This window comes from Pterocles gutturalis, unplaced genomic scaffold (genome assembly GCF_000699245.1).
Source record: "Pterocles gutturalis isolate BGI_N339 unplaced genomic scaffold, ASM69924v1 scaffold23577, whole genome shotgun sequence".
NCBI lineage: Eukaryota > Metazoa > Chordata > Aves > Pterocliformes > Pteroclidae > Pterocles > Pterocles gutturalis.
In genome coordinates this window covers 41,482-66,779 of record NW_010116149.1, presented here as the reverse complement: position 1 = coordinate 66,779, position 25,298 = coordinate 41,482, and the positions used below count along the sequence as shown (strand labels likewise).

Here is a 25,298-nt window from a genome sequence, read left to right as displayed (position 1 = left end):
ACCAGTGCCCCTCGAGAAAACAATTCCTGCCACCACACCAGTGCCCCTCGAGAAAACAATTCCTGCCACTACACCAGTGCCACTGGAACAGAACCATTCCCGGCCCCCATCCTCTGCCAGCCCAGGACAGGGCCCTGCAGCATCCCTCTGCCTCCGTGGCCGTGGTGCAGGAGCCAGGGGATTTTTCCAGGAGGCAGGGAGTCCTGAACCTCTCTCTGGCACTGCAAAGGAGATTCGTATCGCGGCGAAGGCCGGGGGAGCTGCTGGGCCAGCCTGTCAGCAGGACGAGGTGCCTCAAAACGAAGCTACATGGAAGTTGTCTTGTTTAACCAGCCCCTGCTCCAGGCAGGGTGTGATTTACCCCCGCTGCTCTCTTCCCTAGCTGGCGGGAGAATGAGTTGTGTTGCACAGTTGGTGCTTTCAGCTGGTGGTTTGTAATGGATGTAATCGCCTGCCCTCCTACTGAGAATAACCTGTCGTAGCAGACAAAGATATTGGCTTCAGAGATAGACCCAAATCTATACAATACTATTTAATCTTCTTAGGGACTGCAGGTATTAAACTGGATTGGCTATTCCTCCAGTAATATGTCCTTCACACCTGACCCTCTCCTGTATTAGAACTGCGCTAGTGGAGGCGTTGTGAAAATGGGATCATTCCCATCTGCCTGCCTCTGCAACAGCATCTCCCAGCTGGCTGTTAAGTATCAAAGGAGCTCCCAGCACCACGGTCAACCATCGGTACTCCTCTTCCTCTTGAACAGCATCTTTGGAAGGTAAGCTGTGGGGGTTTGTGTCATTGCTTTGGATCTCTGGTGGCTGAGACAGCCCAACCAGTGGGAAAGTGGTCGATCAGGAGCTGACCTGTGAAAGGCAACAGAGTCTGGAAAAGAACTGCTAAACTTACAGGACTAGAGCAGTAAAGAGGCTGCTGGCCAGGTATTGTGAAAGGTGGGAGAGCTCTTACAGCTGATCCTGGCTTTGGATATGTTTCTGCTTGCCAAAGGTCTTTCAAGCAACTCATTTTGGAGAGAATTAAAAACAGTGTTTAAGTAGGGGTGTGTACATACATCTTCTGTTCTCTCCGTGTCATTCATTTTACTCTCTTTGTGAGGAAGGGTTATTTTCTAATAATGTGCAATTTGTTATACGCATTATATTACGCAATTCTGCCATATGCACGTTCATGTTCTTTTTACGTATGAAACGCAAAGCTCATATCATCTATTTATCTAGGTACTCCCATGACCCTCTATTACTGTTGCCTTAGTGATCCTCCCAACTATTTAAAAGAAGATAATAATGCCTGTCTTGCAAAAAATTTAGGCTGATTACTTCACTGGGTGTTATGCAAGAGGGTAAGTGTGTGCTAACTTGCAGGAAGAGCTTATCTGAGAATGGCTTACAGAACTGTGATTCACATCCAGCTCAAGAATAACGTAACATTCCCACTCTGGGGGAAAAAGTAATCCACAAAGAATGATATTCTAATGTAAAACCTTCAAGCAGTGCTGAAGGGTAAATTCTGTCCAGTCCCAAATCACTGTCTCCATACTGTCACAGCTGCAGGCTCTGTCACTCTGGCAGTTACAGTTTCTCTCCCTTTCTAAATGCTGTTCAAATAATTATGCAAGATACGTTAATTATCCCCTAATAAAAGGTATGATTACAGTTCCACTTTACCAGTTCTGATTTCTGCAGAAAGGCTTGAAAACATGTAGCCATAGAAACACATGGATGCTCAGCACCCTCAGTTTTACTAGAACCAAAGCTTCCTCCTGCTCTTCTCAAACTGAAAGACAAAAGCTCAGCGCTGCCTGATTTGTATTCGGTGGGAGTGCGAGGCTGGAGAGCCACGGAGCAGCAGGGCTGGGAACTGCTGAGCAGTTTTCATCCTCCTGTTGAGGTTACTTAGGTGAATAACTTGCCTGTGTGGAAGGATGTTTTAACAGCATGATCGCGTCTTCAGGGCATCATCTTTTCTAGCAATTTAAAGTAGCTTCTTTTGATAGAAACCATATCCTCTCCTTCTGCAGAGCACAGACCCAATTGTTAGTGTTACAGAATAACAACCGGACTCAAGTGAAAACACAACCCTTAATAGCTCCTGGATACGGGCATTAGGTGGAATCAGAGTTCTGCTCGGATTGGACTGTCTTGGCCAACTCCTCTCTATATTAAGCCAAACCTGTGATTATTAATCAGCACAGCCTACAGTTAAAAAAAAAAAAAAAAAGACCGACACCTGAATCTAGATCTGACCTTACTCATCTAAGTCCCTTTCTTTTTACGGAAAAATAGAAAAGCAGTCAGTGAAATAGTGTTACCCTCACGGTGGGAAGTTGCAGTACTTTCTTTTTTACACTAGAATTTCTTTTGCAGGATTCTACACTTTGTGTCATGCAGCTTCACTCCTGATGCTTAGGATCAGCTAGAAACTCCAACAGTGGATGGAATTGCAAGCTGCTGGTCAAGAGAAGTCTTCAGTGGCTTCTGGACACAGCTCTGATTTTTGAACCTTTAGGAAATGCATTTACCACGGAGAAGGCGGCTACAACGGAACCGAATCTTTTTCTTGCTTGCTGTAGTGTTGGTCCTTTCTCTCTACCAGCTCCAGTTCAGCCCCTCTGCCCTTCCAGCGCCACACACAGCACCCCAGCCCACAGACCCTGTCAAAGGGACCTCCAGGGACCTCTCCAGCAACAAGACTGTCCTAACAGGCAATGTCACAGCAGCAACCAAAATAAGACACTGTGTTTATGTGGATCCTGAGCCAACTGTGCCCATCACTACATCAGTGGATATAACACCACAACAAGAAAATGTCAGTGAAAACTACCCAGAAAGAAAGCCACCACATGAATCCAAAGGAGAATATCCCCAGGACCTATTCAGTGTGGAAGAACGCAGGCAAGGGTGGGTTGTACTTCACATCTTTGGCATGATATATGTATTTGTGGCCTTGGCCATAGTATGTGATGAGTATTTTGTCCCAGCCCTGGGAGTGATCACAGAGAAGTTGCAGATCTCTGAAGATGTGGCTGGAGCCACCTTCATGGCAGCAGGTGGATCAGCACCAGAACTCTTCACCTCCCTCATAGGTGTCTTCATCTCCCACAGCAATGTGGGCATCGGTACCATTGTGGGCTCAGCGGTGTTTAATATCCTCTTTGTCATTGGCACCTGTGCCCTCTTCTCAAGGGAGATACTCCACCTGACATGGTGGCCCTTATTTAGAGACATCTCATTCTACATTGTAGACTTACTGATGCTCATCCTGTTTTTCCTAGACAGTGTCATTGATTGGTGGGAAAGCCTCCTTTTACTGACTGCCTATGCCACATACGTATTCACCATGAAACAGAACGTGTACCTAGAACGATGGGTAAAGCAGGAGCTGAGCAAGAAGCTAACTGCTGTGCAGGCAGCATCAGCAGAGCATATACGGAAGGTTGGTGTCCTTATTGTTCAGAGGGCAAAGTGGAAATAATTCCTTCTAGCGTAAACCACAAAGAAAAACTGCATCTCCTTCCCAGAGTGCATATTCAAACAAAACCTCACTATACAGGTACTGGTCAATAATTATGGTCATAAAATGAGGGAAATGCAATCTAGATAGCAAAGATTCTGAGAAATTAGGGAACACCATTAAAAGGGAGATCTACCCTTGCCATTACTAGCGGTATCCGTTGCGGTCAGTTATCTAGGATAATTGTTATCCAGGATATGTTCTCCAGAACGCTTGGGGCTTTGTCTTCTTGAGCGTGCCTGCCCACGTCCTCCTTCTCTGTCCCTCCCTAACTCTCCTACTGCCTCTTTGTCCTCTTGACCTGTGCTGCTGCCAGCTGTGGAGCAGAGACCATTAAATGTCACATTGTCCTCTGGCATTGGCATGCTTTACTAGTCAGATGTGTGTCGCTGGCACCCAGTCATGCTTTGGCCTTTCTGGTCTCGGCACTCTGCATAATTTAAGGAGAGAAAGGAGACAGGGTGAGGATAGTTGAAGTGGTGCAAAAATCGAGAAAGTGCTTTTCTTTCCTTCTCCTGGTCTGTCTTTCAGCCAGGGCTCGATGAAAGCTCATGTGTTGCATTCTAGTGGAATAAATACATGTGCAAGATACTGCAGCTATACACATACTTCAACGAATCGTCACAAATTGAGCCCAGCCCTTCAGACTGAAGGAAAAAAAAAAAAAAGAAGTGCACTTTAAGTTTACAGAGAACTCTCACTAGTGTATAGTAGCATAACAGCTGCTGGACCTAACCCTTGGGAAAAATAAATTACCTGTATGGAAAGTAATGCTGGAAAGCAGTACCCCCTTGCACCTTCACTCTGCCTCTGCTGGAAAATGAGTCAGGGTACAGATGTTTGGAGATGAAATCTAGGGCTGCCTCTAGCTACAGGAATCAGGTAGAGGCCATTTGAGTCCACCTCCAGGTATCTCCATCATCACTGAGGACCTGCAGGTAGAATCCTGCTTCTCTTGGAGGCCACATGGTTTAGGGAAAGCACAAGGCTTTGGCTCTTGTGGTAGCATCCATAGTCTATTGGATTAGTTGTCCCACTTTCTTGCAGATGGTAGCCTGAAGAGCTGTCATTATATCCTGAAAAAGCAAGGGAAGGGGTAGCGGTGTTCAATCGTTTTTGTTCTTGCTTGCATGCAGAAAAGCAGCGTGGCAGTGGCAGATCAAGGAACAAAGCCAGCAGATGGGAGGAAGCTGCAGGTAGGTCTGAGCAACCTTACAGGGATCTGAAGTCACTGTTTTGAACCCCTCCCCATGTCAGGTCATGAATAAAGGTGTCAACTCCTGTGTGAAGAAACTTTTGCACCAAATCCTATGTTGTGCAAAGAGCCAGCCATGCCTGGCACAATATCCACAGCTTACTTAGGAAGACACCTGGCTGAGTTGTGTCCTCAAAGGAATTTTTACAAAAACTAAGAAACAGCTCATGCTTCCCAAGTGGATTTGACTGGCAGAGCGCTATTCATTCTATGCTTTAAACAGACATGGAGAAATTCAGAGCGTGACTTTTCTTACCTGGTTTCATGGACAGTTTTCCTCCTGAGCTCCCAAAGCAGAGGCTAGTAGGGTCTGTCCTTCCCCATAGCAAACACTGAAGAGCTCCTTCCTCTCTCCTGGATAAATTGCTGACACTTTGCCTTCTCTGTGGCTGGCCAGCCGTTGCACGGAGAGGCCTGTCTGATGTAGTGGCTGCATTTGTACCCAAGGTGACAAGTGTTAGCTTCCTCAGATGGATGCTGTGCACTTAACCTACCTGTACTAATTAAAGTTCAGTCAAAAGCTCATTTGGACTCCACGTGAGCCCGCTGCATTTATCTCAGGACAGGCTGGCCTGCCATCTCGAGAGCCTGGCTCTCGCTGCAAACACTTGGTACTGACAGACATCCTGTGAATTGAACGCAGAGGCTGGTTAAAATCCATGCTGAGGCTGCTTCTTGCCTTGGGGAGATCAGCCTCCGTATAAATGCATCCCCAGGGCAGAGGCGGTGGAGGTGTTTTGAGGAGGAAACTGCTACTGACTGCTGCATTGTACCTTTCCGTAGCCCGGGTCAGCCTTACAGCGAGGCAGCAGCTCCGCCTCCCTGCACAACTCCCAAATGCGCAGCACCATCTTCCAGCTCATGATCCACACCCTGGACCCCCTGGCACAAGGTGAGTGAAAGCTCCACAGCTGAGGGACTGGGGCTTGCACCCAGAGCAGTTGAACTGGGAATACAGCCCTTGGATGTCAGGGTGTTGGGGATCAGCAACTCCTCCTTGAAACAGGGTATCACAGATCATGTTGGTGGGGAGCTCTGCAGCAGGGGGATGTACCCCTTCGATAGCATGGCTTGCAAGGACAGACTCCTCACGTTTTGGCCCTGCTGTATCTACTTCACCTGTGCCAAACTGGTTACTGCTGTGGTGGCAGCTGCTTGAGGGAGGATGAAGGTACGTGGAGCAGCTGCTGTTGCTGGGGGTCCCTGCAAGCGCTGGCGGTCACTGCAGTCCCCTGTCTGCTGTCTTTGACAGCCTGGGCAGCAAACATGCATTACAGGCTTCCTCCATCTCGCAGAATGTCACATCTTCCTTCCTCTTAGCTCAGACCTCACCCCAGCCTTGAAACAGAGCTGCTCAGTCTACATCAGTCTCATTGACAAAGGGAAAATGAACACAGGGAGAGCTTGTGACCTGTACAGCTCCCCAGCTGGGCACACAGCCCCTCACAGGGCAAAAACCCAAAGAAGAGGAAAAAGAAGCTCAAACTCTTGAAGAATTATCATTTTGCCAGTGGTTAAGATGCCAGCTGAGATCTAAAGCACTCAAGAAGTTCCAATTAGGATGGTTAAGCCAATCCATACGTGATTGAGACCAACACTGAGCACCTCTAGAAGCCCACCTGCAACACTGCGGTACCATCCCTGCCATGGTAAAACTGTCCCCACGGGACTTTGCAGGCAATGGGCCAACTCCTCAGGGCCAAGGGCTGATCGGCTCAGGACTAAGACATCTTCTTTTAAACTGTCAGAGTGAAGAGAAATCACACCTCCAGGCAGACCCAGGGTCTTTATACACAAACTTTTAACATGCTGCTTTGTATCAGCTTTAATCTGTGGAAGTTCATTTTCCAAGAAATGGTGAAGCACATTAAAAAAATACTTTTTTTTAGCTTTTCTTTTCTAGCTCAGCACATGCCCCAGCCCTCCACTGCCCTACTTGTTCTAAAGAGATTATCTGCTGTCCATTCAAAGAGAGATTGAAGCTAAGCAGATCAACACCTCTCATGCCTATCGCAGAGGTTACAAAAAGGACTCTCCAGATCAAAATCCCAGCTGCACAAACTGAGCGAGGGAACAAAGGCGGCTTGATAAGGACACCAAGACAGATAAGTGTCTGCTTTGACCAATTTTAGTGAAGGCACCCATCATGTTACTAATGGTAGCCCAACACGAGACAGACTCATCAGGGTTTGTTCTACTGCCCTTGCCTCCTGTCCCCTCCAAAAGGTGCTATCAGCAGCACAAGGATAAACCCAAAACCTTACAAGAGGACGTGCCATCACCTTTAGCATCAGGAGGTACCAGACCTGAGGGACTGCTGCCCCTCATGCCCCTCAGAGACCCTCTGGCACCTTCTCATCCTTCCTGCACCTCTAAATATTCTTATGCAGCATCTGCCCACCCCAGCCCAGCACACGCTTGGCATTCTGGTCTGGGGGTCTGGGGAACCCCTGGGACCTCAGCAGGATTTGGAGGGGGCTGAGGTTGCCAGCCCAGGCCAAGGAGAGCTCTCCAGAGCTGCCCCAACCAGTTCAGCTTAGAATACACTGCTAGGGGGGTTCAGTGCGGCTGTAAGCCACTGGCCTTGCTAAGGAGGCTGTTATTGCCACAACTGGTGAATATTGAATAAACAGGGCTGGGGAGGCAGTTTGGATCTTCTCTGAAAGACAGCTCTCAGCTGGGCAGGCTTTGGGTTGCTGTCTCTGTATGCAGCAGCCACTAGATGGGAGTGTGACCACAGGTACTTGAGCAAGTCTAGTATTCACAACAGGATGGGCTACAGTCTTTCCAAAAGATTGTTATTTCTCAGACTCTTTGCTGTAATAATGCCACTGAGGTAAGGGCAAAACCTCCACCCCAGGTACGTGCCTGTTCCACTCCACACTGCCAGAACAGAGACGGCTCCTTAGAAAACAGAACGATAAAGAAAGTTACTGAGGTTACAACAGCACAGCACTTAAAATCAAGGAGCCGCTGTCCCAGGGGCTGCGTATCTCGTAGGAGACAGTCTTTACCCTGGTAAATTCATACCTAAAGAAAAGGGAGTCTGGAGAAAAGGAATCATTATGAATAGACTGAAGAACCTGCGTGCCTTGAGGATCTTGGCCAAAAAGCTGAAGTGACTCCCACAGGATGACTCTGAAAAAGGATTTGAAGCCACCAAAGCAGGCCAGGACCGCAAGCTCAGCCTTTGTGCTAAGAGTGCTGCAGCCCTCTGGCACCCAGAGGACAGCCAGGTACCTGCTTCTCTCTGGTCACCACCAAAGTCCTTCTCTTTGCAGCGTGTGCAGCACTGGCTGTACCGGACACATTTCTGTAATTACGTTGCAACATAAAAGATGATCCCAAAGCAATTTATCTTCCCTCAAGGGTCCTTGTTCCTTCTTGCCAGTGCCTGTAGCATCAGCACTTAGAGGCTGTGGGAAGGAACACTCTACAAAAGAAAAAGATTGCCAACTATTGCTCAGCAGTTCCTAAGTTCACCTACTGAAATGAGGATCTCTGTAGAGTTTCCTTCTTTATGCTGCACTTGCATTTTATCTGGGCAGCGCAGAAGTGGCTTCAGGGCAGCAAAAGTCCAAAATGTGGAAAAACTGCCAGCACTGGGCCTCCAAACCAGCTGCCAGAGGCAGAGGTCTTAGCAATAAAGTAGAAATCTGGAACAAACTTTGGTTCACTCTTCCTAATGCAACACCCCTTGTGTGAAACAGAATTTCTCATTTGAACAGTGGACCAAGTTCAGAATGCTTATTTTCTCTTTTATTAGAAAGGGATCATTCCTTATGTCCTTTTCTCTGTCCACAGGAGACTAGAAGTTTTATTTCAGAAGTTCTAATATTTGCATTGCATACTGAATTATATTTTTGATAGAAGCTTTATAGAAGCTTTATTTTCAAAGTGCCTTTTTTTTTTTTTTTTAAATGAGGAATTTCTAGCAACTTTGGTCTTTTCCGCACTTTATCTAAAATTGTGTAGAAGCAGAACATGAGATCTTTTCAAGATCTTCCAGACAGACACCAGAGAGAACTGTTGGGGAATTAAAGGGAATAAGGATTTTGGAAAAACTGAGGAACCCTCTCATTCCTGAACCTTCAGTCTTACCATCAGATTATTCTTTAAACTCTAGTCATACAGGGAAGAAAACAGAAGCCTGTTTTAGTCCTGAATGAAGAAAAAGGCTCCAGCAGCAAAGTTATCATCAGAGCTGTCTCCCCTCAGTATGCCCCAGTTAACAAGCTAATGATTTTGGAAATTAAACCAGAACAGAGCAGCAAAGTGTTGCAGGCTACAGCTGAGCTAGAAGACTAAAAGCAGCTTCAGTTTCTCCTTGCTTCATTAGCATCAAATCACTTGTTTTAAGAGAATTATGATATCAAGGGGCAAAAAGGAGTGGTGAGATTTTTTTTTTAATGTCTACTTCTAGACAGCAGCATCCTCAAATCCTCCAGGTTCATGCCAAATTTTAAAGAAAAAAAAATCCTTCCTGCTGTTCATGTTGCATGTTAGTCCTGTTAAATATTAGAGCTGAAGATTTAATGAAACCTATGAGCCAAACACAAGGTAGAAGCTCAGTTGCCACCTTGAGTCCAGCCTGGATACTGTCCATCTATAGGACAGGAATCTTCCTGAAGAGCATCTTGGGGCCACAGGCACATCCCATGCGATGGGCTCTCAGAGCAGGGGCAGAGTTACCAGCACAGCAAATGTCCCGGGGGACTGCAGTCCCGCAGCGAGCGGCAGCCCAGCACAGCACCACACACGCTGCCCTGCTCAGCTAATCCCCAGCGCCAGCAAGGACTGAGCTGACAGATCCTCCCTCCCCATGCTGACCTGCAGATCCAGCCAGCTTATCGCCAACTCTTCCTCCAGTCTCAGTCCATCCTGCAGGAAATGTGTGTCAGAGGAATTAACACCTTTTTTAAATGAGGCTGATCTCAGGAGAACTGGATAGGGGCCTGGCCCTAAGCTGTTTATCCTGACACAGGGATGCTCGCAGGCTCCGCGCAGGTCGGCGCTCACAGCCTGTGCAGCCTAGGCGAGGGCAGCAAGCCAGGAGCTTGAATTTATATAATCTCTTTCAGACTGAGCCTGACCGCCCTGACCCTGCTGACAGAAGCATTTGCAACAGCTTCTGGGAGAAGCTGAACAGCAAGATGCATTGCCCAGGGGTTAGAGGAGACTGGAAGCAAAAGGTCACCTCCTGCACCGATGGCTGTGCTTGAGCTTAGCATTGGCAGAGGGGGAATGATGCAAAGTGCTTCACATCCCCTCTGGTAGGGGGACAAGGAGCATGGAAACAGGGAGTCGGGGTCTTTGGTCCTGGGCAGCCTTTCAAAGGAGAGAACCTCATAGTTTCATCCCTGTCCAGCCATTCCAGTGCTCAGTGGAAATCCCAGTTGGTGAAAAATGTTTGTCAGATGGTAACAGGAATCACCCCAGAATAGGACTCATACCCAGAAGCCTTTATGTCAGAGCTGCTCCCAGTTCCTGGATGTACGGTCTTCATGATGTTCAGCTCAGAACGGCAGCTCTGCCTGCGTGGCTCAGGGCCTTGGACCTGCTGTTTCCATTAACACCGTATCACGGTGATGAATAAATTGGCAGAGCCCTGCCCTTGAGGCAAATGACAACAGCACGTTCAGGTTGCACAGTCAACAGTACAGTAGATTAAATCAGTGTGATAAAACTTTCAAAGGAAATTAATTTACAGCCCCCCACACCAGCCAGGCATGGAGAATTTCTTGTGGCTACTGTCCAGGTGCAAACTGTGACCCTCAGAGGGTAGGCAGCTCAACAGAGGATACAGAATAGAGCAAAATGAAGCTTTTCTTTGCGCCAATGACTCGCTTATTTTCAATAAGAGTAGGAGTTAAGGTATTTGAGCACAACACCTCACTGTATCCCCTAACTATGGAGATGCACACAGCTTCACAGTTCATTGTAAAACAATAACAAAGCAGCTCAGCTGAGCAGAGCATGGTTTACAGTGGAAAGTCCTCAGCGGTCCCAGAAATACAGGGCTGGGCACTCTGCTGGTGAGGATGATCTCCTGGGGAGCCTGGACCATATTGAACCTGGATACCAGGAATTTAGATCAGCTCCAGCAGAGGAGACACTCACATTTACTGAGAGAAATCAATCATTTTCCGGATAACTGGAACACAAAAGGTTTTTATTTTTCCTTACCATCATGTCGCCAGGCTGCGAGCAGCACAGTAAAGCCTCTTGAGCAGCCACATGGCAAAAGGAAGGTGTCATTTTTAGCTCACACATAATCTAGCCTGGAAAACAAAACAAAACCAAAACAAAACAGTCCTTTGCGAACAAAATTAAATTGCATCAAAACTCCTCCTCTGCTCTTTCTGCATTTACTTCCTATAGGGTGCAGATATCCCCTGTATTACTGAACTGGAAAGGATTTCTCTTCCCTCTGGATTATCTTTTAAATATGAAAGTATTAGTTATCTATCATATTGCTGGGATAATCACCATAGTACTAAGCATTTAAATAGAACAGCTAGGTTCAGCTAGCAGTGGCCAAAACCCAGGGCCGCTGCCAGAAAGACAACTCACAAGTCAGCGTTGACAGCAATCCCTGCAAGGGGAATGGGGCAAGTGAGGGCGTGCGTTGGGGGGAGGCAGGTAAGGCAGGGCTTTGCAGACCTGACAGCTGCTGATGAATGCATCTTTCTCACCCACAGCGAAATTTAAAGACAGGGTTGACATCCTGAGCACCATAGCCAAGGCCAAAGCAGAGACTCAGGCTGGCCAAGGATCCAAACCAGAAGGTGAGTGCAAGAGTCGTCAGTGCTGTTTGCCTTCTGTTGCACTGCAGTCCCTCACCTTCCCAGCACTCAGCACCCCAGGGCTGGCAAAGAAACACTGTGGTCTAGCACTAATTTTCTGTTATTACTGGTCACAGATGGCTGCTATAGCTATGCAGCAGAAATCAATCGATGTTCGCCAACAGTGGGCAATAAAAGCCATCCCCATAGGAGTCTGGGAGTGGTGAGTGAGACAGCATCCGCACAGAAAGCACTACAAGGATGTAGAGTAAAATGCCACCAGGAGGGTGGAAGAGGGGAACTCAGGCCATTACAGACAGCACTTGGGTGCTGCTGATCTTTGGTAGATTCTGCAAATGAGGTGTTCATTCAAACAAAGTGCCTTAATTCCAGCTCGGAAATTTGGCACGTCCACAGAAGAGCACAAAAGATTCCTCTAGAGAGAAAAGCTGCACCGACTTTGTGTATATCAATTCTCAGGGTCTGTGCATCCTCCTTTTACATAGTTTTTGTTTTTTTCTGTATCATTACTGATACCCAGGCTTTCTGAGCTGATTCAGAGGCAGCAGCTAGCCTGTGCTACAACATGGGGCTATCCTGGCAGGAAGGTTTTGAAGGACAAGCAGACTTTTGTGTGGAAGGTCCCACCTCCACAAGCACCCTGAGTGCCTCCCAACATAGGGCCTCACTGCTGTGAATGGAACCAAACTCGAGGAAAATACCAGCCTGAGAAGGGCCCTGCTGTGACAGAGCAGAGAGCCAGGCTCTCCCGCTCGCCTCTGCTCTGTGTTACCCGTGGTTCTGCATTGTTCTGTACAGAGGTTTTGTGTTCCTCTGGGCTGGGCAGGTTAACACAGGAACAGCACAGAGGACACTGCAGTTATTTCCTTGTACGCATCAGCACTTTATTTGCATTTGAATCCCTACCAAACGATTAGGGATTAAAGTCTGGCAGCACCTAACAGTAATTTCTCAGAAGCCTGAAAGAATATCAGTTCCCTGGAGAATGCCATGCATTACTAGAATAAAAGGGGGAAGCAAAGCTGCACATCCTTGCTGGCTTTTAAGGATGGCTGGAATAAGATCTTCAGACTGAAACCAAGAAACACCCATCATTTGTAGATCAGATAATTATTATTTCCCTCTTGCTACGCATGTGCCTCTCACAGCAGTTGCAGATATAGGAGAACCAAGGATTCGTTCTGCACCAGGTGGGCCAGATTCTGCCCAGAATACTACTAATCACAACCCACAGCAGACAGAGAGGACAGACAGACAATGTAAGCACTCAGCCTGGGCCTAACATGAAACACCACAGATTTCTGTAGGAAGCTCAAACCTCCCTGCTGGTCAAGGGGAAGGTGACCACCTGCTGCTAACACGACTGAAACCAGTTTTCCTTCTTACCCCTTTTAGCAGAAGAGGAGAAGAAGACACCAAGCACGGTCCAGGTCACTCCTGCCAGCGACTCTGAACCCAGCAAAGACAAACCGAAGGCAGACATACCGCAAGATGGACAGGTATTGAAATAAGTATCAGAGGCAATAAACGCTTAGTCCAGACCAAACTGCACACATTCTTTGATTCTTCCCTCTCTAGAGCTTTTGGGATAGGACCCAATCCATTTCCCGTAATTAGCAACTATAAATAATTTGTGTGCATAGTGATGAGATATATTAAGGTGTTAGCTGAAATATTTCAGATTACAAAGACAAATCAGCTCCAAAATATGACAGCAACTGATACTGTATAGTATTTTCTCCTCAAATGACTCTGAGGTCAAAGGGGTGCTCCAGCATAAGGGAAGAGAGACTATCTGCCTGTCCTCGTTTCATTTCTGTTTTGTTTCCCTCATCCCTCTTTTCAATGGATAGAATTTGATTGTTCTAATGAGGAAGAGTTTTCAAGAACGGACAGTAAATGTTTCATTTGTCTCAAAACTTCATCTGAAAGTTGGTTCTAGTTAACTGATACAAGTCAGACAGCACTCAGCTAGGGTTTGCCTGGATTTTGTCCCACAAGAGCACAATGTGGGCTGTGGCTGCCTCAGCCACGTTACAACTGTGACCTCTGCCAGGGCCCTGGTGAGTAAATGCTGTGCAGCTCCTTGTTAGGGTGAAAATATATTGGCTTTTTTGTATTTTTTTTTTATTTTTTTGATCTACAGCCCTCTTCAGACAGCGATACCTCAGCAAGCAGCAGCTCTGATAGTGAAGAAGACAGCGATGATGACAGCACAGATGATGATGAAGAAAATGATGAGCCTTTATCTCTTGAGTGGCCAGAAACTAGGAAAAAACAAGCAATTTACCTTTTCCTCTTTCCCATCATCTTCCCTCTCTGGAGCACTATACCTGATGTTAGAAACCCCGTAAGAATCTATCTTCCTTCTGCTACTGGGTTCATTACCAGAACTATAGGTTTCCTCTCAGCAAGAGTCCCCAGTACTGTTTTTCCATGTCCAGAGTCTTTGCACACTCAAAGTGCTGGTAATGCTGCTGGGAGTGGGACAGGAGCCCCAGCTGCAGCATAGCACAGGTTCCAGAGACTGAATTTAATAAACCAGAAAAGACCAGCAAGTATTGGTCATCTAATTAAGCTGACAAAAAATAAATACAATTAGAGAGACCAGGGTCCATGTTAAAGCAATTGATTGCAGTGAAGTGCTTCAGGTGAATAATTTTCTTTGGGGATTGTTAACTTTCCTGAAACTTCTCCCTGTTTTTCTTTTCAAACTTGATTTTAACAGGACTCCAGAAAATTCTTTGTGCTCACGTTTTTTGGATCCATCATCTGGATTGCTGTATTCTCTTACCTCATGGTGTGGTGGGCTCATCAGGTGAGGGGTTTATTTTCTCTCTGCAAATAAACCATTTCAGAACAAGTAGATGGAAAGAGAGGGAACAGTGTCACTGTGGCATTTTATCAGATGAATTACAGCTGCAGTCATCCATCAAAGCAGTAGAAACTTTGTTTTGTTAGAACCCAAAAGGGAATTTTCAATTTCATTCTTTTTTGATTTGACAGAGACATTCTTTTTCAAGAGCTTCCAAGGGAATTTGTGCATCAGTGAAAGGAAAAGTGCCATCAAGATTTATCTTAATACTGCCTTTTCATTGATGAATCCTTCTGTGCAGAACATAATTACCCCTTACCTAATTAAAATTCTAGGAGAATACAGGTTCTGATTCTGGAAGCTGCTAAATGATCTCAACTCCCACTGCCTTAATGTTCATCCGCTGTTCTGGGAAATAATACTTCACCTCTTGTAGAACCAGCCCCACAATTTGTATTTAGTGATATATTGCACACTCACAGCATAGCTGATCAAGCCATAAATCCAAAGACTGTCATTTCCCAAAGCTCTCGGACATACACAGCTGATGTTACATTTGGAGAGGGAAAGGTAGAAGACATCCAGAAGAGGTGAACTTAGGACAGAAGAGTTGCGCTGTACCTGACTTCACCTTGCTTAAGTCTTGGAAACGCTGTGATCAGATGCCCTACGCTATAGAGCAAATCTGAGCTCAACATACACATTTAACTTTTCATCCTATAAAGCAGAAAAAATGCGACCATGTTTAAGGGGATTAAAATATTTTAACTCAAATATGGCATGAAAACTAAAAGACTGCACAGAGCAATTAAATTCTACATTCCAAAACTAACAGCCCTACCCACCTTTCTTTGTGTTTATTAGGTTGGTGAAACAATTGGGATATCAGAGGAAATTATGGGGTTAACCATACTGGCAGCAGGAACATCAATCCCTGACCTTATCACCAGTGTCATTGTTGCCCGGAAAGGCTTAGGTGACATGGCTGTCTCCAGTTCCGTCGGCAGCAATATCTTCGATATCACCGTTGGGTGAGTATTAGTTCAATGCTAAAAGATGCATTTCTTCTGAAACACAAAGCAAGCTGGTTTTATGCCAAACAGGGTCTTAATTAATTGCATTTTAACTGTAATTAAATGAAGGGCAGGAAAGACAGATTTTTGTAACTTAGTGTAGCAGAGCGAACATTAAGTTGCATAGTTCAGGTCATTGTTCTGCAGCTTAAACACTATCTTCACCTAATTCTGAATTAACACTAAATTACTGATTTTTTCAAGGCAAAAATGCAGCAAATCTTTGGCTAACATTGAAGATTTACAGACAGGATACTTGTCCAGTCACTCAGACATTCAGATCCAGTGCAATCAATGCTCAGATCCATGCCTGTATCTCTCATCAATAAAGCATCAGGACTTACATTGTTCTTATAGCATGCCAAGACACTTAATTTATAGTTATTATTTTAAAAAACCCTTTTAGATTCTTGGATTGCATTAGGATAGTGCACGTATTATCCAAAAGCAGTTTTTGACACAAACAACAGCAACTTTAGATTTATGCTGAGTTACACTAAATGCAACTATGGGGTTTTTTTTTGTTTTGTTTTTCTTTCTGTAACAGTTTGGGAAAATTGCTTAGTTACGATGCAGAAAATGAACTGCCTTAAAACATTTATTTCAATTACCTTTTCTTTACTTGCAGTTTGCCAGTTCCTTGGTTCCTTTTTTCCGTCTTCAATGGCCTCAGTCCAGTTGCAGTCAGTAGCAATGGTTTGTTCTGTGCAATTGTTCTCCTTTTCCTCATGCTCCTGTTTGTGATTATCTCAATCGCTGTATGTAAATGGAAAATGAACAAACTACTGGGGCTCACTATGTTTGCTCTTTACTTTGTGTTTCTGATTATCAGTGTGCTGTTAGAAGACAAGATAATATCCTGCCCAGTATCTGTATGACATTTGGACACTTTGAGGTGTATGTAAGCATGCATCAAAATGGGTTTAAGGTAGCGATTTTCTACTGAAAAAAGCACCCAGAATCACAACAAACTTACTGAGAATAAAAGATCTTTAACATACTAAAAATAAAAAATAAATCTCAAGTGGTATGTCAGCCTCTACTACTGCTCTTTAGGATCAGAAAAGATCAGATAATGAAGTGACCAATATCAAAGTGACAAACATGTTTAGGCAGTGGTGGAAAGGCCGATATGATATAGGTGCATGAAGTTTTCTGTATGGCTGATCCTCTCAAGTTAACGGAGCTGATTTTCAGCACAGAATATTTACTCATTATAGAAATATTATCAGCACACACTCTAAATTACTTAGTCAACTGCTCAAACTCACCGAAATCAATGAACTTTACCTCAGTGAGAACAGAATCAGAGCTCCGTGGCTTGCCTTCGCAGAACTACTCTGCTTAAAAAATCCTTGCATGGACACATTCCGCATCTCCGAGGTGAACTCCCTCACACTGCATACAAGCAACGAGCAGGGCAGTTCCTGAGGTGTGTGCTGCAGCTAGTTTGCCATGACTCCCCCATGCAGAGGTAGTTCTCATCCTTTCAGTGAAGGCCACAGAAAGCATCCAGAGCTGGGGCTCTACACAGACCTCCAGGAACGTGCACACAGAACAGGTGGTGCACTTCCCAGGAAAGGCTTTTTGCTGGCTCTTTTAAAGGCTGGGGGAAAGGTAATACTAAGGTTTTCGAGGAAAAAGCAAACCACTAAGTTATGTCTGCATGCAGAAGAACACAGGATTGGAGAGCTGCAGAGCAATCCTGAAAGCTATCCATATGGCTCCTTCTCAATCCATCTCTGATCTTGCAATTCAATCCCTAGAATTTACGCTAAGTGCCACCAGTACAAGTCTGAGGTCATACGGATTTACATCTTACTGCAATGAGACTAAACGGATCTGGGGTTAGAACACCAGGTTACCACTAACAAAAACTAAAATCAACAAGAAGTTGAACTACTTGAGTTTTGTTTTCATCCTGACACTAATCTCTGAAACTTACAGATTATTGTATCCAGCACTAATTCTTTTTGTTAGCACTGTCTTCTACATTACCTATGAGAAACATGCCACTAACATCATCAACAAACCTGAAAGGTTTATTGTTAACAACGCCTCATGTGAGCAAACAATGTAGTTAAGAGTTGCAAACATTTCTGTGATTCTAATCCATCTAATAAAATGTTAATGAAAATAACCAGAAAGATTTTAAGCTTTTTATTGACTCACTGTAAAACGTCTTTTTTGGATGAGACAGAAAAAAAACTTAACATTGTGAACACTGACTTTGCATATTTTAGAGGAACTACAAACCAAAGCAAACATCCAACATACTGTCTTTTGGTAAATAAAATTTAAACATTACATATTTACAAATCTACAACCATTCATTTAAAAAGTGCTGCTTGCAGACTAACAAAGTACCATTTTTAAATCCCAGTGAGAGAATATCCAGAAATCCCCCTCTCTGTTATTCCTAGTTGCATCTCCCATTTGTTATACAGAGATTTTACATGCAGGAATTTTATCTTTCTTGGGGTACAAATAATTTAATTTGCCAGTGGAAGTCTAATTCATCAGGCTGTAACTGTACCAACAGCAATCCTTCTCAAAATGGGAAACAGCAGTGTCAGAGAAACAGCACAATTTCTATTCACATTTCAGTATTTAATCTCTGATAATTATTCCAGTGGAACCATAAGTAAAGTAAAATATATATTGCACTGCAAATGTAAAACCTTTGTTTAAGGTTTTTGACATAAGCATTATTTAGTACACAAAAGGAGAAAATTCAGTTCATACAAAATTTTAAATTGAAAATATGTTTCAAATATTTTATTTATCCATCTTTGCAGTATTGGAAAATATACTCAAATTGCTTTTCTAATAAAGGACAGTGAGATCTGAAAACTGCTTCAACACTGAATTGTATGATGCTTAAAAATTATCCACCTCAGGACCTACATTTTGACCATTATGACTTGAATGAGGAAAATTTCCCCACTTAAAAGTAGAACACTATTCCAACTATATTTTATTATAGCATTTCTACAGTGGACTGACTTGCAAGAGACTTTATAAAACAATTCATTAAGTATAATGATTCCACTCGATGAACCACTACATGATACAGTAATTTAAAAGCACAGCCAGCCAAACATCAGCAATGCTTCAGGAGTGCCACTCTGAGGATGCGAGAACACAGAACGATTGTTTGTCTGAAGGATGGACATACAATCCTTCTCGTGGTACAGTATATACTCTTCTGATGATACTGGCAGGACTGGTGATATTTGAATGAAGTGGCAAACTTGTTGGCTTTACGAGTCTAAAGACAGTTGAAAGTACTTACAACTAAGCTGGGACTAGACTGGAGACAGTGGGCTGTGGATGACAAGTGTTGCATCTCTTCCTGTGCCAGCACACACAGGTGCAGGGTTATGTCCTAGAAAGTGAGAGGTGGTTAGAGACCAGGCTCAGTCGCTTCTGCCAGACTATAATAGGAAGCGTGAAGCGTGCTTCATAGCTCGGTACCTCTAACACACCATGGCAGCTCTGGAAAAAGCACTTGCTCTCCTTCATGGCTTGAAGGTCCGATAAAACAGTGGCTGCCCCAAGTGGTAAATGGCACTGGAAACAGAACTGCGAAGAGCTGGGAACGCTACCTCACGCACAGCACGAGCAGGGGAGTTTATATACACAGCAACTACTGTATGCAACTTTTACCTGGTAAATACAGTGTAGCTACTGTGCAGCGCAGTGCATACATGCATGCTAATAGGTACTTACAATGAATATCTTAAAAAATAACCTGGTGTTTTCACAATAGGTCAGAAGAATGAAGGGGGTACGTGGCCACCCTACACCGATACACTGTTTACCGTGTACCTGGGTGAAAAAAGTGGCTCTATTTCATGCATGAGGAATACTTTACAAGTGTGGTAGTACAAAAGAGAGCATCATAACTTGTTAAAATAAATTAAATGTGAAAAATGTTGGTAAGTGTAGCATTGCTAGCTCCACCTCAGGGTGGGGGGATACTTTCAAGAAGGTCAGCTACATAATTAGCAGCAAATTAGAGAAGATGTATTACCCAATGAAAGCTGTATCCAACAAGACCACATCTTGTGATTAGTATCAGCATATACCTGCAGCTCTACAAATTTTAAATCCTTTCTCCTTAGGGCAGCATCTTCTTACTACTTTACAGAGGTCTGGGAGGAGGTTACATAGAGCTTCATAGCAGCATTGCTTCTCATTTAAGCCTCCAAGAGGCTCACTCCATTTCATTTAATAAAGTAAACGTGAGCTTTAAAGTTTATCTCCTTTCTGCCTAACTAAATATTGCTGTATGATTACACTTGCAAACTAAAGAGATTTTAAGAAATACCTGCTGGTAGGCAGACTGAGTATAAAATCTAACGTAACAGCTGAATATTTAGAGTATTATAACAGCAACAGCTAAAAGAAATTAGAAATGGAAACCCATTAAGATAAATAAAGCTATTGTTAAAGCATGGTTTAATTTGTTTAGGGCACCAATATCTGTTTTCCCATCTCCATACAAGACTTCTGATCTTTTCTCTGTAGCCTACCTTCTGGTGAGGAGTTGCTATGTGACTGAGAGCACAGAACATTTTTTAATATCTCTAGAACAAGAAAACATGAGTCAAAAGACATGACTCCACCACAAGGACTGACATAGCGTTTTTCTTCACAGAAAAAAAAATTGGTTTGCCTATGAATAGAGACCAAACATTCTAAGTATATTTAACTATGCACAATATGCCCCTGTAAGTTACATTCCCTATATATTCCCTGGAGCAAGTTTGCTGCATGTACTTTAGTTAAAAGCTTTGGATTAGCATTATGTATATGTCATATTTAGTGCGTTTCAAACACATCCACCAAGACTCTGAACGCTGCATGTTTATGAAGAACTTCTTGCAGGCTATAATTTGCTTTGTATTACATCTGTAAAGAGGTCACGCTAACAAATGCCAACAGCCGAGATGGACTGATTCCGTAACATCATCCGCAGGACTCTTTACATGCCTGCTCTTTACTAGGGAGTGGGGAGTGAAGGGAACAGGAGAGGAAGAGGAGATTTCTACTGAAGTGTTTTACAGAGACATCAGTGTGTTCATTAGTAGAGTTTTACAGAAGTTTACCATACCTTCCTTCTGATTGCTGTGTTAACACGTTTTTCATGTGTGCATGAAAGAAATCCTGTATCTAGAGTACTGTCTAGGTGAAGGTTAACGTTTTCTATTCTGCTTTAAAAACAAATCACTCTTCAAAAAGTAACTGGACAAGTTACTATAAATAGAAGTGTACTGCAAAAAAAAAAAAAGCACTGTATTGCTTATGCAGCAAGTCCATTTAAAATTCACTCCAGTAATTTAAAAAAATTAAAAAAATATCAACTTACTATAAACAATTTAAAATATGTATAATACAATTTTGTATGCTCTTCATAACATCACAAATATTATATGTAAACAATAGATTTTGAAGAACTTACTTCTCTCACATTAGTTTCAGTGCATTGTTTCTGTCCACCTGTTACTTTGTTTTTTTTAAGAAGGGAACTGTAATATGTTGTCCCAAGTTAAAGAACTGATTTTGTTTAGAATCTTCCTTTCTACACACTGATTTGCAGAAAGGATAAGGGAGAGGGAAATAATATTCAGCCCATTTTTCATTCTGTCCATTTCCACAACTGTAGACAGGCCTAATTTTTCCAAGGCCTTCTGCCACGGTATGTTTCTACATACGTTCTCGAACACTGAAGACTGAGATGTTCCTTGTGACTGAAGTGGTTATTTTACACAGGTATACATCACAGATATCACCTCTTATCTAGGTATATTTAAAGATATGGTTCTCCAAAAATCTTTCTGCATTCCATCACTCCAGTACTTGGTGGTCTATCACAATTATGAGTATTCTTCACTTGATTAGCTGTGAGACGATCATAGGCCATTTTGTACTCTCTGTCGAAAGCATCTGCAGAAACAGAAAAACAACCTCTACAGACCGTGCTCAAAACCACAATGCAAATATAACAACAGCTAGTACATCAACAGAAAATAACTGTAAAGTCCTTTTTGTTCAGCACTTACAATAGAATGGCACACATCTAATCTACAGATTTTTTTGGAAGCTGAAAAACTAGTTTGCATACATTCATCGTCTATGCTTATTTGACTAATTTATAAAACTTACCTATATCAATGTTATCTCTTCCTAGGGCAACAAGTGAAAGAAATAGTATTTCTCTGTAAAGGCTCCTGAAATGGTTAAAAGAAGTGTCAATTTATGTACTGCAATAATATACCACAAAACAATTCACATTAAAACCAGATTGAAGCATTTAAAGATAGCTTCTTTTTTAACAGTGGCATTCTGAACATAATTCCTGATGGCTACCTCCAAAACACTATAATTTCTGACCTCTGGAAAATGTCTTGGACTGCCCACAGAGATCACTTGTGGTAGGTCCTTGATGCAGCTTCCAGCACACCAGTGGATGCCCCAAGGGCATGCTTCCCTCTGCCTGCACTTGAGGCACTCAGCTAAATTCCACCAAGCTTGACAAACAGGTAAGGAACTTCATTTTCTGCATTTCTACATTAACTTGAAAAAGCAGGCAGACAAGCAAATAATCACCTCGTCAATGCTCTAGCTGTTGAAAAGTCTGCTGTATATCTTTTTATAAATAAAAATCAGTAAATCTAGGAAAGAAATACAAATTCATAGGAAATAATTTTCACTAATTCCACTACTAATGGGAAATACCTTCCTACATATGAAACTTAACTTCTCTTCTTAGCTCCCCTTCTTTTCCCTACTGGAAACTTGAAGAAATCCACTCATGCATGTTAGGAACAAGTGGAGGTTTTTTGATTTTAAAAACATTTTTAAAACATAACATTTAATAATGTAACATACACCACACACACTTGATTTCCCATAATTCACAGGTAAGAAGAAAAAGAGGTGGCTGTAAAGGGGAGAGGGATTTTTTTTGAGTGAAAATTAGTTTCTCCAATTTTTTTCTAAAATAAATTTGTGAAAGTTATCACAAAAAATAAAAATATTTACCAGACTAAGTAATAAACTTCAGAACACTGCTGAAGAAAGTACTTTTTTCTTTAATAAACACACTACAAAAATATAACTCGCATTACAATACCCCTATTGTTGTCCGAGCTTACTCCAGTTAGGCGTGTTTGTGTTCTTACCTCTGTCTTTTAATATGTGGCCATTTGTTCAATCTCTCCAACATTTGACTCATTGGTCCATACACATCATTCATCTTAATGCTTTTCACCATACTTCTCAAGAGCTCCTGGTTAAAAGAGTCATCATCTTTTTGCAATAAATGGACCATCGGGTACTTCTGGGCTGAAAAACATCAGAAATGCTGTAAGAATAAAGATATATTTTTTGTGTGACAAGTAGAAAGTTATTAAAAAAAGGTGGGAGGCTACACAAACAGAAAATGTTGACATGTATGCAGAGAGCAAAGAACAATAAACATCAAGTCAAAATAATATCAACTAAGGAAACACAAAAAGCATGTAAGAGAAAACTCAAAAACTGTCATGAGCTATTTTCAGGCATACGATCCAACACTGGCAACAAAATTCTTAGGACGCAAATTGTAAAAATAAAAAAAACAAGCTAAGTGGATGAACTGTCAATGTAAGCTCAGTGGATGACTGAAAGATATTCCCTCTTATTCCTCCCCTCCCAATAAAGAAAAAGCCACTGAAGACACTTGTCAATGATTTGAAACAGATACGCTGGAAAAATAAACTTGTTCAAGCAGTTTACTGCTAAATATACAACCACCCTCCCTCCAAAAAACAAAAAAACAAATCACACAAACTTAGAATAGCAACACTGAACTTAACACTCACTCTCAAACAAAAGAGTGCGATTTTGACCTGCAAGACAAAAAGTAGTATAATCAAAAATCAGTCATGTATCTTGCAAGAACTATACACAAAGAAATCTTTTTTTCAAACACATCCTTCAGTTGTTCAACATGAAAATTGTTCTTTAAAATAACACCAAAAAACACAAGAAACAAAGCTTACTCTGAGCATTCCACAAAATATACAGTGGCTGCCTTGGATCCTGATGCAATTTCATATTGTCCCATAGCATCTGAATAAGAACATATTTACTGTCCTCTGACATACACTTTCGTGGAATCTGAACAGGAGAATGCATAAAGATATTTTATTACAAAGTCATGACAAAGGACTTCTGTATTTAAAATATATCTTCAAGTCTATAGGCTTCATGGTAAACAACTTTAATATTAAACTGCTGTAAAACCAGAGAAAGCCAAATCTGAACAGTATGTCAGTGATGTAGCAAATGTATTTTGTACATCTTCCTACAGTCCTAAAATCGTAACTTCCTCCTCCTCCTCACATAGTCATCAAATTGCAATAAAACCAACTTCCTATATGGGAAAACAAGCATTCCTCACATGTCAGTATTTCCTATCCAATTCCATACCTTGGAGTTTTTATTACAGTGCTCAGAAGAAAGTATTAATCCTGGTAAGTTGCTAGGCAGGTCCAAGCGTCTGAAATACCACACCAAATTCCAGAACACAATAGGATGATGATCTACAAAGTCCGCCACTGTTATTGCATGATCCCCTTCGTTTTCAAGTAAGCTCTCAAGCTCTTTCCATACCACTAGAGGACTGAGATATGGAACCGTTATAGGATCAGGACTAGGTAAACGCCATTCTAGGCCCAAGGAATCCTATGGCAAAAAGGAAAAATTGCCATTAGTTGCAATGTAACTATCTTTACGAAATCTTATGAACTGTTCCGTATGAGACACATCAACATCTAAATCCACAGCTAATGTTAGTTTAAATAATAAAAGCTAGTATTTCTTGCAATTTGGGATGCTTAATTCTGTTCTTCTAATTAATGCTCTTTCAAATTTCTCTAATCTATTGCACACTTAAAAAAAAACAAAAAGACGACATTTAAGGTAGAAAAACTACACACTGTTGGTCCTTGCAAAGTAGCAGGCAGGCTACCAGTAGGAATGATATGGCTGATCTTCTGGTTTTCTTTCTCATCTTCTTCCAACGGACCAAAAGTACTGATACTCCTTGCTACAGGGTGACTTGTACATTCTGACCCAGAGGTATTTTGTCTTCTTCCTGAGGGGATCTGGATACTTCTGGCACAAACATTGTCATGCTGCTTAGATTTGCTAGGGGGCAGAGGAGAAAAAAAAAAAAAGAATCTTAGCTTTTTGTTTTAGTCTGACTGCACAAACATGTACACAAACAGAAATAAACCGCAAATGATTGACCTGAAACTTCAAATTCTACCTTATCAGCCACCACACTCATTCATGCTACAGTGCAAGTTGTATTCCCCCTTGTATTGACAACGAACACAAATATCCTCAAAGAGTTCATAAAATTTGCAGAATTACAGATGCCTAAATGATCTTTCATATTAGGGATGAAATGGTAAACAGCATGCTGAAAAAGCATGATGTGGCCCACTCAGAGATAAGGGAGAGGCAGCAAGGACACCCTCTCTCAAAACAATTTCTCCTCTTCATAGACTATCTTATTAAATTTATTTATGTTGATAAGGAATACATGACCATCCACAGGAAACCTGAGTAATTTCTATGCAGAAAATGCAGGTTTACCTGTTTGAATTTATATCCTCTTGAACAGACATTAGAGATGTAGCAAGGCCACCAGTAGCTGCAGTGCCACAGGACTTCTCGCTCTGATTTGGAAAAGGTGATGGGAAGTGCATGTTTTCTGTAGATGGGCTGGACTTCAGGAAGTAGCTGCCGGGAAAGCAAAAGCT

The 25,298-nt window shown here is 42.7% G+C and overlaps 2 protein-coding genes across 2 annotated transcripts in view; one reads left to right on the top strand and one right to left on the bottom strand.

Annotated features, from left to right (window-relative positions):
- Window positions 1–2,464: 2,464 nt before the first annotated feature.
- LOC104463199 (sodium/potassium/calcium exchanger 1) lies at window positions 2,465–16,531 on the top strand. The gene is made up of 9 exons (XM_010075429.1): window positions 2,465–3,450; window positions 4,665–4,724; window positions 5,567–5,675; window positions 11,485–11,571; window positions 12,985–13,088; window positions 13,736–13,939; window positions 14,318–14,407; window positions 15,269–15,435; window positions 16,106–16,531. The coding sequence occupies exons 1-9, from the start codon at window positions 2,527–2,529 to the stop codon at window positions 16,353–16,355; spliced, it is 1,995 nt and encodes a 664-aa protein (XP_010073731.1). The 5' UTR covers window positions 2,465–2,526; the 3' UTR covers window positions 16,356–16,531.
- A 4,761-nt stretch (window positions 16,532–21,292) lies between these two features.
- The window catches only part of LOC104463198 (C-myc promoter-binding protein-like), a 31,743-nt gene continuing 27,737 nt past the window's right edge, over window positions 21,293–25,298 (bottom strand). Inside the window, 7 exon segments of the mRNA XM_010075426.1 lie at window positions 21,293–21,429; window positions 21,649–21,713; window positions 22,668–22,830; window positions 23,529–23,646; window positions 23,959–24,213; window positions 24,468–24,678; window positions 25,132–25,278. Coding sequence (XP_010073728.1) covers window positions 21,293–21,429; window positions 21,649–21,713; window positions 22,668–22,830; window positions 23,529–23,646; window positions 23,959–24,213; window positions 24,468–24,678; window positions 25,132–25,278 — 1,096 coding nt within the window.